The sequence below is a fragment of the Sparus aurata genome, chromosome 12 (assembly GCF_900880675.1).
Source record: "Sparus aurata chromosome 12, fSpaAur1.1, whole genome shotgun sequence".
Taxonomy (NCBI): Eukaryota; Metazoa; Chordata; class Actinopteri; order Spariformes; family Sparidae; genus Sparus; species Sparus aurata.
The window spans coordinates 26,069,211-26,087,267 of record NC_044198.1 but is presented as its reverse complement, the minus strand read 5'-3'; the positions used below and the strand labels follow the sequence as shown (position 1 = coordinate 26,087,267).

Genomic DNA, 18,057 nt, shown 5'->3' with positions numbered 1-18,057 from the left:
TTTTGTAATTTTCGGTTTTATTTAATGTATTTATTGTCGCTAACATCAGACACTGTGCTGTGTTTTCATTGGCTGAACCACATCGAGGCTCTTTCTGTGGAGGACTTCCGGTGTTGTTAGGTAATGCGACACCTGTTAGTGGAGGGGAGGGAGGGGAGGGGCTTACTGGACCGAGAGCGGACTCACCTGGGTGTGGTCCCGACTGTTTTTATCAGCAGCTGCAGTTTCAGTTGAAGCATTTGAGGAGGAGCAGAACCGGAGAGGAGTCCGACAGCGACAGGTGAGTAGGTCCACTTCAGCACCACAGGGTTCTGTCTCTCTGTGGTCCGGACGTGTGTGATACCGCCTCACCTGTAGCCTCCACACGGACAGGTGTGTCGGTGGAGACGGTTTCTAACCAATTAATCCTGCGAGCAGCATCTCTGCTGCAGTTTGGACTCAAAGAACTGAAGACGACCGGGTCAGAAAGTTCGATTAATAAGAAAGAAACTGCTGCAGATGATTTAATATGTTGTTTGTTCACTTCATGTGGATGAAACCGGAACATTTATAGATTTATTGGCGTGTAAATTAAGTTTCCAGCTGTCGGTTCTGAGACTGACACACAGGTTTATGATGGTTGGAGTGGGATTTTCAAAATAAAGCTCAAACGATTAATCGATTTATTGATAAATACACAATCAGCAACAAGTTATTTATAATCGTTTCATCTCTTGTGTCAGTCTGAAGTTAAAATACCACAAAATCATTCTGGTTCCTTCTTAAATATGAGGAACTGCTGCTTTTCTGTTCTTCATGTCTTTATAAACTTTAACTTTCTGAACATATTTTGATTTTAACACCTTTAAAGTTCTTTTAAGAGACTCTGATGAGCTTTTGTGACATTTTATAGACAAATGTATCAGCTGATTAACCAATAATGCAGATAATCATTATCTGCAGCTCTGTTTTAGATACATTTTATTCTGTAAATCTGTCCTAATGATATAAATCTTTGTGATTTTCGTCCACAGAGCAGAAGTGAAGCCAGTGAACGCAGCACGATGTCCTCCAGACCCAACGGGAGTCCGCCTCCCTACGAATCTGACGGATAGTGAGTCTCCTCCAATAAATATATTTTATTTTAATATATTTTACGTGCTTCAGATATTCACTCAGCTCGAGCGACTGCTAACAAACATCTTTTTATATGGAAGCAAAGAAAAGCCAAACGAGAGTTCAGTTTCGATGTTGTGACCTGAAACATTACTGACCTTTAAAATATCTAACTTCTGAGTTTCAATGTCATTAAAAAACCTGTAAAATCACAATGATGTGGCTTTTTTTCTCGTTGTTCTGCCAGCAAACATGTTTTATTACGTCTGGAAGAGAAGCTACAATTACAACACTTCTTAACTTTAATTTACTGAGATTTTCGATTGTTTTACAATTAATTGTGCAGCATTAATCTACGGTAATTCCGATAATTTGTGTGGATTAACAAAGAAAATTGAAGTGTTGGGGGATTTTAGTTCGTTAATTTACATTTTTTTCTTTCCTGAAGTATTTGATGAACGGGATACGAACAGTTTCATTCAGCCTCGATTGATTATCTTTATGTTGGATTAGCTTTAGCTTAGTTTTAGATTATCTTTAGTTTTATATTTGGTTTACATTAGCTTTAGTTTAGTTTTAGATTAGCTTTACATTAGCTTTAGTTTAGCTTTAGATTAGCTTTAGATTAGCTTTACATTAGCTTTAGATTAGCTTTACATTAGCTTTAGATTAGCTTTAGTTTAGCTTCAGTTTAGCTTCAGTTTAGCTTTAGATTAGCTTTAGATTAGCTTTAAATTATCTTACATTAGCTTTACATTAGCTTTAGCCTGGATGTTCAAGGTTCCATTTTTTCTTTCATCCTAAATTAAAGCCGATATTTGATTTAATTCCAAACTCTGACAAACAAAACATGATTTTTTTTTGTGTGTCTAAACTTAAACAATCTAATCGGACAACTTGTTGATGTCGTTGATTTAGTTGTTTCCCGCCGTTAACTGTGAAATCAGAAGGAAGTGCGACTTGTTTTTATATTTCCCCGTCTTTCTTTCTTCCTCGCTCCGCAGTAACGGCCCTCCTCAGCCGGCCTACTCGTATTACCCAGATGACGAGTTCCAGCACTTCTACCGCTGGACGTCGCCGCCGGGCATCTTAAAGATCATGTCCATCATCGTCATCGTCATGTGCGTGGCCATATTCGCCTGCGTGGCCTCCACGCTGGCCTGGGACTCTCAGGGCGCCATGGGCGGCTTTGGGTACGGCGCGGGAGGCGTCGGCGGAGGATACGGAGGAACGTACCAAGGAGGGTTTGGTGGCGGCGGCTACGGCGGCGGTGGCTATGGAGGCGGTGGCTTTGGGGGCAGCTATGGAGCTGGAGGCAACTACGGCTACGGTGGAATCGGAGGGAACTACAACGACCCGCGAAAAGGCAAAGGGTTCATGATCGCCATGGCGGCCATCACCTTCATCGCGGGCCTGGCCATCTTCATCATCGTCGTGTCTCACCAGAGCCTATCAGAGAGCAGGAAGTTCTACCTGGCGGTGATAATCATCTCCGCCATCCTCGCGCTGCTGATGCTAATAGCCACCATAGTGTACCTGGTGGCGGTGAACCCCATGGCCCAGTCGTCTGGATCCATGTACGGCAGCCAGATCGCGGGCCTGTGCGCTCAGTACCAGCAGCCTCAGCCCTCAGGAGTGTTCGTCAACCAGTACCTGTACCACTACTGTGTCGTGGAGCCGCAAGAGGTGAACGTTCGGATTCAGAACTTCTGTTATTCCCTTGTTTCCTTCTTTTTAAATCCGTTGTTCTGTGTGTAACTGGGCAGATTGTCTCTCGTTTCAGGCCATCGCCATCGTGTTCGGCTTCCTGGTGGTCGCCGCTCTCATCATCATGCTCGTCTTCGCCCTGAAGACGCGCCAGAAAATCAACAACTTCGGCAAGAGCAACATCCTGTGGAAGAAGGTGAAGGTCGTGGACGAGATGGGGCCGCCGAACGACGTCGAGGCCTGGGTGAGTGATGGCGACCGATCGTTCAACCGGACGAGAGACGAATCAATTTGTCGCTCGCTAGAAAAATGCAGAAGTGGTGATAACGCTCAACACGATTTCCCAGAGACCCAAAGTGACGTTCAGCTAACAGTCCAAAACCCTAAAGATGATTAATTTACTGTCACAAACTTCCTCCTCACATTTAAGAAGCTGGAACCAGAAAAGGTCGACTTGTTAATCAATCCTCCTCGAGCTCTAGGTTGGACTGCTGGTTGAACAAATAATATATTTGTAGATGTTACCTTGGAATTGGGAAAACTGTGATGGGACATTTTTCACCATTTCTTGACATTTTATAGACTAAACAATTATTTATCTGTGTGTTGATTTAGATTTAACCCGATCAACTTCAAATGTTGTCAGGCCGATCATAACACCTTTTGCGATTAAAGGTTATTCAACAGCTTGAGTGTTTGTTGAAGGTCGCGACCCCTGAAACAGGAAACCAAACTTCAAATGTTTAGAGTTAAAACGTCCTGAAGATATTATCGTGTTAATAATCATTTGTAGATTATTTAAAAGAATAAATAATTGAATGAAAACTTCACAATTACGAAGCTCTGACTTGTAAATATTCGTCACTCTTGTTTGATGATCAAAAAGGAGCAGAGAGTAAAACTGATTCTTGAAGATAAAAATATAAAAGAATCATCGATGGTCTGTAAAGTACCTGAGCAGCTGCTTACTGAGAAGAAAACAATCAATAATTCACTAAAGATTTATCGAGTCATTCAGTCTTTGTGTTGTTTTATCTCCTGCACACTGTCGACTTCACTTGCAATTAAGTTTTAATGACGACAACAACAACAAGGTTTCGAAGGTTCAATAACCCGTAACGAGTCTTTCCCCTGATTTTATCGGCCTTCCGTTTTCTCTGACACACCTGTCGATCTTAAAACAAAAGCTTGACCCTGTTTATTGTATTTTTAAGCATTTTCTGACAAAAAAACTCATAAAAAGGAATCCATTTATTGAAATATAATCATCAGTAGTTGCCAGTTTGATATATGTTGATCTGTATGAGCTGCAGATGGAATCAGAAGCAGCTGATGTTGAAGCTCGTCTCAGGTAAAGTGTCCGTCTGACTGAGCTGAAGCGGTTCGACCGGTTTGGTAGCTGTCACCTGTTTATCTGCGGGGGAGGGGAAGTGTGCAGCAGCCTGCTCCTTCCTCCTCCTGCGCTCGGTTTCAAGGTGTGGCGTGAGCGCAGGTGACAGTTTCTATCTGACATGACAAACAATAAAAAAACAACCTGCGCTCATAAACCTCAGTATTTACATTTCACGGTGAATCACTGAAGCTATTTCCAGACGTGTTTCGCAACAGCTCACATTTGACATACCCGAACGAGTAGCGGTGAGTAGGTGAGTCATTTCTGTTAGCAGTTGGAAGTCATGATGACATTCAGCACAGCAGAGTCCTGAAGAGGGAGAACAGGTCGGACCGGTGCCGCGAACCATCAGACCCGGCAGCGAGCCGACACACAACACCGCAGAGCAACACGACACTCGTTTATTTCCCTGCAGCTTGTGGGAACCCGTCTCAAAGCGCTGAGCTTTCTGCAGCGACCTGCAGCACATACATGTTGTTTTGGGGGGTGTGCAGCAGGGTGTAGCTTTAATTATGTCACATATTTTCAAAAGGACGAGTCCGTGCAGGCTCATCATACCAGAGCTGGGAGAGATCCAGCGTGTGTGTCGAGGGAGTCGCTCGTCAGCAGGTCAGCAGTGAGTTTAGACTGTAGATTTGTTGATTCGGCTGCAGCAGCTGTGATCTGATAAATGCTGCAACTCTTAACGTCCAAGTACTCTCTTTAATTAATCCACTTGTTGTTTGGTTTATAAAATGTCAGAAAATGTTGATCAGAACTTCCTAAAACCCAAAATGTCGTCCGCAACCCAAAGAAATTCAGTAAGAAACCAATAAATCAATTAACAAAATAGCTGTAGGTGAATTTAAAGGTGCAATACGTTTTATTACGTTTATACTCCCAACAAACGGGGGCAGCATATTCCAGGAGTAACTGCTAACTGCTGCTAACTATATTCTCTATAGTGTTAGCTCAGTTAGCTGTGCAGCTAGCCACACTACCAGTGGAGCTTCAGACTGCTGGGAGGCTGTCAGGCCCGAGGCTAGCTGGTTAGCATGCTAACTTAAACGACTTTGATATAACGGCAAAACTGTTTATTTTTTTCTTCACCTTCTGTTAGTAACCATTCTTACTTTGCACCGTTCAATAGCTGATAACTAATCAATATAACATTACAATGAGAGCATTTGGTTCATTTAAAGTCCAAAAGCCAAATATCGTCTTCTTACGATCACATTCAGCGACGAAAATCATCAAATCCTCACAACAGACGACCTGGAACTGACCAAATAAATCACAAAATCGTCTCACCGTCGCAGCTCCGACACATTTTAGTTTCACGTTGCTGATATGTGACTGTTTCCTTCTTTTTTTAAAGGTGAACGACGTGTCCGTTCCCGCTGAAGCGCTCCCGATGGCAGAGTACCCCGAGAAGCTGCGAGGCTCCAGGAGTCACCTGGACGACGAGAGCACCAACTACGACAAACCTCCGTACGACTACAGCCCGCAGTGAGTTCACCCACCTGAACAAACACACGAGTTCAGATGTTTGCATGAAACTTTTTACCGTCTTGTTGTTAAACCTGCAGCTCTCGATCCACTCGGTTGAAGCAGAAACAAGTTTGTTGCTTATTTACACATCCGGCCGTTACTGAGCGACATCATCATTATTTCAGAGTTGTGTTCGTGTCCACCTGATGAATATTGGTCCAGTATTCATCCTCTTTCAGTCCTGTTTGTGTTCTTTACAACCTCCTGAGGGAAAAATCTGGCTATTAAGCTGCTAAATGCTCCATTATGTCGTGTGTTTAGAGGCTTTTTAGACCTTTTATCTGGAGAAAAAATTGGCCTGTTGCAGCTTTAAATAACACTGAGAGCGTATTATTTCCCTCTGAAGGTTTCCACATGTAATCATGTATGTTTGTAAGAATCGAGTGTGCAGTCGGAGGAACAGCTTCAGACTCGCTCGAGCTTGTCCTCATGTTTTGTTTTGTTTCTGCAAGAAGAGAATCTGTAAACATCCTCGGAGCGTTTCCTCGGGATCTTTTCACATTATTACATTCATGTTGACAGTTTCAGCGACGACGTCTGCGATCAGACTTTGTTGCATCACTGAAACTGGGTGAAATACCTTTTGTGATGAAAGAAACAGGAAGTCACTGCTGACCTGTTCGCTCATCAGAGATCATAAATGACGTGTTTACTTCCTCGTTTGAATTTTTAGAGAGTTACTGAAGAGGAGAGAGATGTGAAATCAGCAGTGTGTTGGATGTTCAGACACGATCTAATCGGTTTGAGGTCGTCGTCAGCTGTTCTTTATCGGTTCTGATTTGTTCCTCGTCCCACAGGCCTCCGGTGGAGTCGAACCTGCCTCTGAGAAACGGGGGTCCCTACAGCTCAAGCTCCGATAAACTGAGCTCGGCTGGAAAACCCAGGAGGAGAAACGACTACGACGACTACAACTCCTCAGGAGACGAGCTGGACGACGACGACTTCGACAGGTAGGAAGAGATTTAAAGACGCGCATCATGGAGGAAGTAGTCAGATGAAACAGCTCGTCTCAGATAACTTTGAGTTATTTCTGTAATACAATTTTCCCCCCTCGTCTTGTTTTCTGCTGCAGCGAATTTCCGCCCATCACCAACGAGCAGCAGCGCAACGACTACAAGCGGGAGTTTGACCGCGACCACCAGGAGTACAAGGACCTGCAGGCCGAGCTGGACGCCATCAACAAGAACCTGTCGGAGGTGGACCGCGAGCTGGACGACCTGCAGGAGGGCAGCCCGCAGTACCTGGTGAGAGAGCGGCGTTAGTCGTGGTTTGATACTCGAGCTGCCGTCCGTCAAGTCAGTTCACAAACTCTGCAGTTCCTCTGAAGCGTTACAGCGTCTTTTAACTCCGTCTCTGTCCACACGTAGTCGGGTTTCTCTGAGATCTGTGGCCGTTTGCACCTCCCTTCTCTCTCGTCCCATTTCCTGTCATCTCTCAAAGCTTTCCTGTCAGTAAAACCACAAAAAGGCCAAAAAATACTTTTAAAAAAGAGACAATCGAAAAGAGAGACAATAAACTTACCTGTCTGCGACTGTTACATGTATAATAGGAACTAAAATCATGTAATAAAGCTACTTAAAGAGTAAATAAATGTAGTGAAAATATAGTATTTTCTCAACTGAGCAACCAAACCACACAGTGGACGTCTGCTTCCTGTTTATACCAGCACGTGCCCAGTGTACGTGGATGGTCATGTGACGGCTTTTGTGTGTTTCCAGGTGTGTTCGTATGGACAGAGATCATTAATAACATTATGCTTAAACAGTTTGTTTGATTAAATCAGCAGCGTTGAGCATTTATCAGCTGAAGAGACGCGTATTTCCCTCAGGAGAAGCGTTAAGAAGCCATTAAGAAACCAACCGTTGGCTCACAACTTCACCATTATCTACTTTAGAAGGCGACAATATGTCACGGTTGTGTTTACAGGTCGTTCTGCTGCCCCCCGGTGGACAGAAGGTTGAAAAACAGAACGTGTTTCCATGAACATATTGTTAAAAGTGATGCTTAATATAATTTGTGTCTGATGATTGTTGGCGCTCTCGTTAACAGGATGCTCTGGACGAGTACAACAAGATAAAGAAAATGAAAAAGGTACGTGGGATTTATTGATTGACACTTTTTTTTTATAACTCACAACCTGTTGATTGTTTATAACTTGTAATTATAACGTGTTGTTTCTTCTTCGCTCAGACTCCAGATTATCAGATGAGGAAGCGCAGGTGTAAATATCTGAAGGCCAAACTGAACCACATCAAGAAGCGGGTCAGCGACTTCGACCGCCGGAACTGAACCGCTCTGAGGATCTTCAGCCTGTCCGAGACGCGACAGAAGGGACTAAATCTGATTTGCCGCTTTTTTTTTTTGAAGGGGAATGTTTTGATGCTTTCCTGCCACCGACAGACGGTGGAGGACGGAGCTACGCCGACGTTTATCCGACACGGCCGGGTTTTTGCGGTCTGAGCTGATGTGAAGCGTTGTACAGGTTGTTTTTGAGGCACAAGAATCAAATCTTCTGTTCTGTATTTTGCCCTCTTTGTGTTATGAGCATCTCCTCCCATAGATACCGCTGGATGTATTTATTCTGCCTGAAGTGGTCTGAAATAATCGAGTAGAGGAGCGAAGCCACTCGATCGTGGAGTGAATACAAATTGATCCATAACCCCAGGTCTGTTTATTAATAGCTCTTTGTCCAATGACTCAACACGATGCTCAAGATTTTTACCGTATTTTAATTCTTGTTTTTTAATATAAACATGTAAATATCTGTGGGACACTGTGATGTTTTTATTTTTATTTTTTAAACATAAGCATGTAAGTTCACACGTGTGTTAATGGTGCGTTTTCTTTATCGACGGTAGAACAAAACAAAACACTTTGCAGCGATGATGCATGTTTAATGCATAGTGATGTACCTTTTACAATGATCTGTGACGCCTTTTTATGATAATAAATTCATTTATTGAACAATTTTCTCGCTCTTTCTTACACAGTAAGCGTTGTGGCTGACAATGGCTTTTCACAGACATATAATTCAGACTCCTTGTGCAAATAGCGTGTTTGAAAAACAATTTCAAGACTCGACCCCCGTTGATTAAAGCCACTACGTGTAGAATCGTGATTACGGGGCGTGTTGCTGCGATGGTACGACTGCTGCTGCGTGGGCCTCCGTCAAATTCTGCACATAGTGACTTTAAAGGGATATTCCGGTGTAAGTTTAATCCATGGTCTAACACACCATGAAACTGTGTTAGACTCCCTCTCCAGAGATCAAGTTAGCAGACCGCTAATTTACGGAGTTTTATCAACCTCAGAAACGACCGCACGACAACAATACACTGCAGTAAATGGATCCAAATATAAACCGCCACCAAAAAGCCACAAATAATGCTCAGAACAGCACCAAACTTCAGCAACAGTACAAATAGGGTCTCAGCACATAGTCCGGGGCATCTAACCTCCGCTAGCTTAGCTGGATTTCTACTGAAAAGCTGACTAAATTTACCACTCTTCTGCAGCAGCTTCCTGTTGACGGGAAGTCCCGACGAGTCGATTACCGAGTGCAGTAGAGTTCCGCGGCTCATGGATGAAAATGTATGATTATGACTCCATGGAAACGCAATCAACGTTCATATGTGTCTTACCTGCCAGTTTATAACAGTTATTATCGAGAGCGGACAGGGAAAAGAATGGAATTGAGCATTTCTAACCGCACTCGGTAATCGTGCGAGTTGAAATCTGTTTTTAGCTTTACAGTAGAAATCCAGCTAAGCTAGCGGAGGTTAGATGCCCCGGACTATGTGCTGAGACCCTATTTGTACTGTTGCTGAAGTTTGGTGCTGTTCTGAGCATTATTTGTGGCTTTTTGGTGGCGGTTTATATTTGGATCCATTTACTGCAGTGTATTGTTGTCGTGCGGCCGTTTCTGAGGTTGATAAAACTCCGTAAATTAGCGGTCTGCTAACTTGATCTCTCGAGAGGGAGTCTAACACAGTTTCACAGTGTGTTAGACCATGGATTAAACTTACACCGGAATATCCCTTTAAAGGGACAGTTCACAATATGTCAGATGTTGAAATCTCGAAGCAGCTTTAAGGGAGTGTTGTGCGTAAAAGCTGCAGACTGAAGCTACGAGCACAGTGACGACACACGGCACACTAAAGCAGAGGAGGAAACTACAGTTTGTACGTTACATCAATAAGTTTCAAGGGTGTCGCGATTCTCCAGATCAACAAGTTGATTTTTGATTTCAAGGTCACGATTGACGACAGACGTAACAACAATGCTGTTGGATTTCTGCAGATTAAACAAGTTGAAATGATCTGATGATGATTCAGTCGACAACCGACAACAAAAAATAGAAATTCAGTTTGTTACAGAGTTTCGGTTTCTCAAATCTGTGCAGAGTGAGTCCTCTTCACAGACAAATCAATAAAGGATCTCTGAAAAGAATATAAACTCGTCATCTTAGACACTGTGGGAGTTTCTTTAGGTACCAGACAGATGATTGTCTTCATGCATCACAGGGTAAGTGTCTGGAAGTGCGGCTGCAGGCTAATGCTAAGCTAGCTGTACCGTCTCACGTGCAAGCAGGCGAGGGTGGAAGAAAAACAAACCGTATATCCTCGAGGATCTCTCCACTATAAGAGAATCTAGGATCCATCTACGACCAGCCTTATGATCAGTTTGAATCCCGGGGTCGTTGTTTTTGCACATGTTTTTCTTTCTCCCTCGCAAGCACAGATCCGGTAGCAGAAGAAGCAGTGCGCTGAACTTTAGACTACCGTGAATGAGATTTGAAGACGCTGTGCAGAATTAGCAGCTAAGCTAAGCCTCAGTCGACCAACCATCGACGATTCAAAGCACATTTATATCGACGCACATCGATGTACTCGCATCTCAGTCCCGCTTTTGATCAACCGATTTCCGGTTTAGAGTCGAAATCACGACACCCTTAATATGGATCATTTTATTTTTCTAATAATATCCTCTTTGGCTTCACGACACGGACACTAAATCACACAACGAAACATCTCACATGAAAACACGCCGCTGCACTGGCTGAATCTCAAGCTGTGGTTTTGAGCTGCTCGGTCTGGATGGAGTGTCTCCTCAGCAGCATCCTCCTCGTCAGCTCTTTGGGGTGCCCAGGAGGAGCGGAGGGAAGGAAACCTTTCAGGCCGGGCTCAGAACCACTTCCGGCGCTGGAGCCGAGGTTATAAGCATTAAGGGCGGGGTTGTGGGTGGAGTTGAGGGTCAGAGGTGGGAGAGATCTCGGCCTGATTTGGGAGCTGTGGTCCAACAAGAAGGCTCCAGACCCTCTGCGCTCAAACCCATACAGCACTCTCCTGCTAAGGCCCGACATCGACGATGACTCCCTCGAGCCCAGTGTGCTGGAGCAGCGTAACGGCGCCAGCTTCTTGCCATCTGTTGGGTCTCTCGGTGTCTGCTGGGGATCCTCGGGGAGAGTCTGGATGCCCAGAGCTAGCTGGGGCTCGGAGTTGTAGATGTCTGCGCCAAGCTTGCGCCTCTGGATGATGCTATGGAGGCTCGACGAGGCCATGCTGTGAAGAGGAGTGCCAAGAGACTTGCCACCAGAAAAGGAGGAAGAGGAGGCGATTGAATCTGTCCCAAGGTTTACAGAATGGAGGTTAGGGTGGGAGGCAGAGTGGGGAGACTGGAGACCTGGTAAGGACATCTTCTGTCCTGCATGTTTGGCACTTTCATTCTTCCCTTCCATTCCTTTGTCCCTTGCCAATCTTCCTTCATACCAGTTGAAGCTGTCAGTCGAGTTTGTGCTGTCTTCATCCAGTTTGGTGATTCTGAAAGGCCGCTCCTCAGTTTGGTTGCTGTTGTTTTCTGAAGATGAGCCTGCGTGAGGATGCTGCACGAGCAGAGACGATGGGACCTTTAGCCAGGGCTCAGAGTTCAACCTCAGGAGGGGCTGCTGAAGCCCGCACGCCGCCGGTTGACCGAACCTTTGAAACCGTGATGGGGAACAGGGATGGGAGCTTACTCCACCGGACTGGGCATCTTTAAAGGAGAAGACAGGCTTTGGGGGACACAAGGACGAGGAGGTGCACTGGGGGGAAGTGATGAGCTGGATTTCAGAGGGCGATGCCGGAGCTGCTGAGGCCGTTTTGTCTGTCTGATCAACAGGACTAAGGGGAGGCATGCTGAGGTACTGCTTGGCTTGCAGTTTTCCACATGGGAATTTGTCCGTCGTTATGATGATCACCTCTTTCCCCTTAGCCTTGCATGTGTCGAGCAGCAGCTTCAGAACCTTCCAGTCTCCGGCCATGACCGCGTAGACCAGCGCCGATGTCCCGGACTGATCTTCCAGGCTAATGTCCGCTCCGCTAGCCAGGAGCAGTGACACCACCTCAGGACCGGCCTGCTCCCGACAGGCGTGCATCAGCGCAGATCGGCCTTCCTTGTCCTGGATGTCGGGGTCCGCTCCTTTCTCCAGAAGAAACTGGACCAGCTTGTCCCGGCTGGCGCTCTGGGCATCGATATGCTGGGTCCTGCAGGCCACCATCAGGGGAGTCTGGCCTTGGCTGTCACTCTCGTTGATGTAGGAGCCGCCCTCCAGGAGAAGCCGTGTGAGTCGCAGACGACGGAGGAATACTGCTTTTAGCAAGGGGTTACCTGAATCCATCGCTACCCCGGGACTACTGCCTTCACCCTCCATCTCTGCTGGTCCCTGATGGTGGTTTTAGAGATTCAGTAGGACAGGTTTCTGTGGAAAACAACAAAAGGACTTTTAAAATCTAATAAATTACATTTCTGAAACAGAAACTTCTCATTCCTTTTTTCTTGTGTTTACTCGATTTAAACCAACATCCTGCAGTGGCTGGTTGGGGGAAACCTCAGCACTCATAGCGATGAATCAACATGATGATGGTGCTACAAATAAAAACAGGACCAATCAAATGATACTGAAATGGTTCTGAACCCCTTTAGGAACAACCTGTGATGTGTTAGAGACAGAAGCTAGCTAGGACGAGCTAGCTGAGGATTACTCTTTTGGTGCCAACATTTTAGTTAGCTTAGCTGGATTGGCTAACTTGGCTACATTAGTTAGTTTTTGCTAGCGTGTGCTTGGTGATGGTGGCTATGTCTCCATCATTTCACGGTCTTTCTTTGCCGACTTGCAAAGGACAGAACTTCTGTTTGCACAGACAGGATATAGCATGCAAGTATCAAGGATGTTATGCGGTGAGCAGACGTCCAGATGTTTGTCAGTGATTGTCCGAATAACAAACTAAATGTTCTGAGTCCCAGCAAACATCTGTAAGGTGGAAGCATTACAGTTCAAGTCACACCACTGGATTATTTTTAAGGACAGTTGATTGTAGCGACTAAAACAGGTATTTTAAACCAAACCATGATGTTTTTCTAACCCCAACCAAGCTGTTTGTCTACGTCAACCTAAACAAATCATAAGCACGACGTCGTGACAAGAGAGGAGTAAAAAATTCAACCTAAACAAACGTAAAGTTGCACCATATCCGTGGTTTTGCAGAAACTTACTTATCTAACTTTTACTCTGGTGGTTCGTTCAGTCGTTAATGTCCCCAAATCCCAACAGGAGCCTCGATCTCACGCTCCGTTTATCCACTTCATCCCTCTTCCCTTTACTTCACTCGTTGATATTTTTATTTATGACGCAGTAGTTAAATATTTCCTGCTCGTACGTCCGTCTACATCTGCCTCATGCGCACAAAATCACAAAATGTCCATGACAAAAAAACAGACGTTTTCTGTTCTCAGATTAGAAATATGCTCTTTGTTTCTTTTTTTCTTCACCAATTAATCTGCTCGTATGTGAAACATGTCGTTTCAGGTGTGGAAAAAGCAGCACATATAACTCTCTTGTCTTTTTTGTGCTTGCATATAGCAGTTTTCTTTTCATTCGCTCGTCCTCCGCAGCACCAGCAGAGGCAGCCACTTTCTATCAGCCTTTGTACTGTTTGTCCTTGCCTCTCTCTATTAGAGCAGATAAGGTGGCGGTTAGCAGTGTCTCAGACAGTAACATAACATTTTCCCGTGTGAGTCACAGCCCATGAAACTGAAACACTGGCAGAGATTTTACATCTAGAAAGAAAAAAACAGGACAGACGTTATATTGTGTTGCAGCGGTATGCAAAGGCCCGTAAACGTCTGCTGCTGCTGCGGCGGCCATAATGGAGCCGTAATGACAGTAAATGACACACTGAAGAATCATGAGACGGATTCTGAGACGCGATGTGACGAGGAAAAGCTGCGAGCTGCACAGAAAAATACAATATGACGATGAAATAATGACAATAATCAGTGAGTCTAATGAGAAATGACACAAATAGCACGACAGTGTCATGAAAACCTGCTGCAGAACTTCAAGATATCAGCGTGAAACAGTTAATTAATCTCATTACAAGACAGTTAATTTGTGTCTTATAATATACAATTATAAATGTGCTGATTTGCTTTATTTTACACAGCATGTATCTGAAGTTTGGATGAAGCCGAGTTCAAAATGTGTGTTTCGTTTTGTCGACATGTCAGAGTCAAAACGTTTTTACAGAGGGAAGCTTGGGTTTGTCTTTATTACTCTTTAAATCAGATAAAACTGTTTATGATGTTCTATAAATCCGGCTGTGAATGCAACATGAACCAAAGTTGGGAAGTAACATACCAACACTTTGTTACTGTACTTCAGTAGATGTTTCAGGTATCTCTGTGACTTCTCCTCTCGACATCTGAACACAAACATCTGAACTTTCCCCTCCCCACATTTTCAAAACAGGCTTGTTTCTTTAGTTTCGATCCATTTGAGGTAAATTACGGATTATTTTTGTTTGGCGTCTTCATCACAAGACAGATTTCAGACGTAAGAAGCCGTAAACAGACAGAGAGGGAGACTGGAATGTGGAGAAAAGGCGTGTTAGTGTCTCGTATCTGCAGAGAGTTTCTGATTTTCTCTCTTTGTTGCTGCTCGGGACGCTTTACCAACCCAACATGTGTCTATTTGACGTCCTGGGAATGAGACTCAACAATCAACTGTCTTTGTGGTGCGTTCAGGAACAGCTGGGACAAATCCTACTGATTCAACCTTTAACTTTAATAGTCTTTGGATTCTATTAATATGACGTGAGCTTCAGTTAGCTTTGACCACAAATGTCCTTCAGAGGGAGACTTTTTACTCTGATATGGGCTTCTAATCGCGCTGTGATGGGGGTCAGTTTAAAGACCGGGGATTTAAAGTAAGGAGGCGATTTACAGCAGCTCTGACCAAGATTACGTCTCCGGAAACGAGAAGAAACAGCAGGCCAAACCAACGCGTAGAGCTGGAATATTTTCACATCTTACTTTGTCAACTGAGGATTCATTCGGACCAAAGCAAGACTGTTTTTGGTGAGTCTGGTTTAGTTTATGTCAATTTTTTATGGCGATTAAGCTCATCTTAGTTCAGTAAAATAGACACTTAAATTAAGATGGTTCAGTTGTAAATCGCCTTCTTACTTTGAACCCCCGGTTCAGTAGGACAAATCCTACTGATTCTACCTTTAACTTTAATAGTCTTTGAATTCTATTAACATGAAGTGAGCCTCAGTTAGCTTTGACCACAAATGTCCTTCAGAGGGAGACTTTTTACTCTGATACTCTGAGTACATGTCAGAGCCTGTAATCTATTACTTTTACTGGAGTAATGAGTGTTTTCACCTGTCGTGACTCTCTTTAAAAGCATCACGTCTATATGTTCACATGTGTGTTTATGTTCTTGTGTTGCTTTGATTCTGCATCATTCAACGGAATTCACGTGATGACGAGCGCCCGACATCATTCAGCATGTATTTATAGCACGTGTTGCTATTAGCGATGCTCCAGTTTCCACATGATAATTAATCTATACACTGCTAAACATTTTTTTTAATGAGCAATCTGTGGTCCGACACCTTTGAATCAAGCCTGGTGATATTATATAATTATAATTATATATAATTCAGAAGTCAGAGCGTATCGAGAGACGGACTAACACATTTTTTGTTTCAGGAAAATAGAGAATAACATGAGATTTATCCTTCATAGTCTCTTTTTCAGGTGTAATTTGATTGTGTTAAGTCTGTTACCAGCCAGCATCATTAATGAGTAGCCACACCCACCAGTGATGTCATAGCGTACTGAGTTAGACTGGAGTTCAACCACTAGAGGGCAGAATAAACTTTTCATTTTTTTTAAAGCCTTTCACATACATGAATGTTGTTACTACACTTCCCATAATGCAACTCGGTAGCGACTTTGTTGTTGAATCCTTCAGGACAAAGCTGATGATAATCCTTGTGACATCATCATGACATCATCAGGGTTATTTTGTCAGACTTGACGGACGTCTTCTCTACAACCTGGTTATGTGTCTCTTTGTTTCATGTCAGTCATTTCCTGTTTTATTTTGAAAAACTCTACATTCAGTTACTCTCCACCGCTCTGATTGGCTGTCCTGCCCTCATTAGTGTCACCTGTCCCTCGTTAGCTCCTCCTACCCAGTATTTACTCTGTTTCTCAATCAGTTCCACTTTGTTTCTGCTGCGTCTCAAACCTTTTCAGACTTTTGATTCTTGCTTCCTGTCAGATTTAGTTTTGACCCTAAACTCTTTTGTTTGCTGCCCTTTTTACACCAAAACCATTGAACTTCACCAGCTCCACCTCTGCAGTCTGCAGCTGGGTCCAATCTGGTTTTAGCTCAGTGGTTCTGGTGAAGATTGAAGTCTCTTCAAATAATTTTTTACCTGCTAGAGAACGCTGCAACTCTGTTTTACTGCGACGCTCCAGAAATGTTTTGTGGACAACGAAACTTCACCTAACTTTCCGTCATCATGAAGGTGAGTATATAACTGAATTTAAATGTTTTGGGTGAACTGTTCCTTTAAGCAGAGACTTCAGCAGAGTCTTGAGATGTTCTGTCACATTTTACTTTGTGTCCGGTTCAGATTTGGTGGTTCTGAGACGAGCAGGCGACATGTTTTCTTCTGCTTCATCCTTCTGCTGCTGCTGCCGTCAGCAGTGACATCAACCACCGAACACACACACACACACACACACACACACACACACACACACGTCTAAAGACAAAACACCACCTGCACTGTGTTTGACAGACGAGGTGGAGGTGGTATCCATTTAATCAGGCTCGCTCCTTTTTTCATGGTCGAGGCTTTCATCTCTCCATCACCGCTGCTCGGGTCAATCACTGAGCCATTAAAACGTTTTGGATCAGAACTGGACGGGTTTCTTATTGTTGTCGTGGTGTTTTCTTCTGCTGAACAGAATATCTCAACATTTACTCGATGGATTCAGTGAACCTCTGTAAAGTTTACCTTTTAAACCAGATGGATTCCCACCTTCAGACTACACGTCCTATGAAGAAGCTACTCGCAGCTACAAGCGTGTTTTAGACGTAACAACCAACGAGAAAAGTGACGGTCCGTTTGAAAACAACGATGGCCGCTTCTCATGAGGTTAGCGTAGCATGTAGCGTCAATTATATAATTCCACGGAAGTGCGAAGAACAGCGCAGAGGACTTTTCTAGATAGATTTTTTTCTCGACTGGTTTCGAAAGCATTTGATTGACAAACTGGCTCCGCTGGCGTTTGGCGCTCTCCTACTGATGATCTGATTGGTTGAAGTCAGCCTGTGATTGACAGCGAACGACCAATGGCTGGAGAGACGCAGTTTACTGACAAAACACTCACATATCGAGAGTATAGAGCTATTTAAACAAGAAAATAATGCTAACATGCTAACTTTAAGTACTAGTTGGCAAATGTCTGCATGCTAACATGCTAAACTAAGATTGTTAGCATGATAAACATTTTACCTGCTAATTATCAGGGTGTCATTTTATTAGCATTAGCAGTCTGACGTTAGCATTTCTGAGAGCAGCTAGCGACTTGTTTACACGTCTCAGCAGTAAAGTATCCATAGTTTTTTCTTTCTGTTGTTTTTCTGAGTCTCTAATCGGCATATTCTCACTTCTTGAACCAAACTGTTGATTTCAGTTTTGAGATCCTTAAAGTGACAACGAGGAATCTTCAGTTTTTGTTGATTCCAGCGACCCATTCCGACAAAAGCTGCTTTGGTAAATATCTAACCAGCGGCACGTGCGTTTGTTTTCGACGCGGATGAAAGAGATTTAATAGAGATTTTATATGTGATCGGACCTGAGCACAGCCATTAATGATAACTATATAAGAACAGCAGTCTTTTTGTTTATGGTCTCGTTTGCTGTTACAAGTCTGTTATAATCATCAGAAGAATCCTGAGACTGTTTCATTAACACGTAGTCACTTTGAGT

At 43.8% G+C, this 18,057-nt stretch overlaps 2 protein-coding genes across 2 annotated transcripts in view; one reads left to right on the top strand and one right to left on the bottom strand.

Annotated features, from left to right (window-relative positions):
• Positions 1 to 176: 176 nt before the first annotated feature.
• On the top strand, positions 177 to 8,692 carry oclna (occludin a). The gene is made up of 9 exons (XM_030434673.1): positions 177 to 280; positions 1,014 to 1,093; positions 2,100 to 2,781; positions 2,879 to 3,046; positions 5,553 to 5,683; positions 6,523 to 6,675; positions 6,798 to 6,969; positions 7,775 to 7,816; positions 7,916 to 8,692. The coding sequence occupies exons 2-9, from the start codon at positions 1,044 to 1,046 to the stop codon at positions 8,012 to 8,014; spliced, it is 1,497 nt and encodes a 498-aa protein (XP_030290533.1). The 5' UTR covers positions 177 to 280; positions 1,014 to 1,043; the 3' UTR covers positions 8,015 to 8,692.
• A 995-nt stretch (positions 8,693 to 9,687) lies between these two features.
• The window catches only part of ankrd34ba (ankyrin repeat domain 34Ba), a 10,142-nt gene continuing 1,772 nt past the window's right edge, over positions 9,688 to 18,057 (bottom strand). Inside the window, exon 3 of the mRNA XM_030435030.1 lies at positions 9,688 to 12,461. Coding sequence (XP_030290890.1) covers positions 10,791 to 12,413 — 1,623 coding nt within the window. The 5' untranslated portion in view covers positions 12,414 to 12,461 and the 3' untranslated portion in view covers positions 9,688 to 10,790. The remainder of the gene's footprint in view (positions 12,462 to 18,057) is intronic.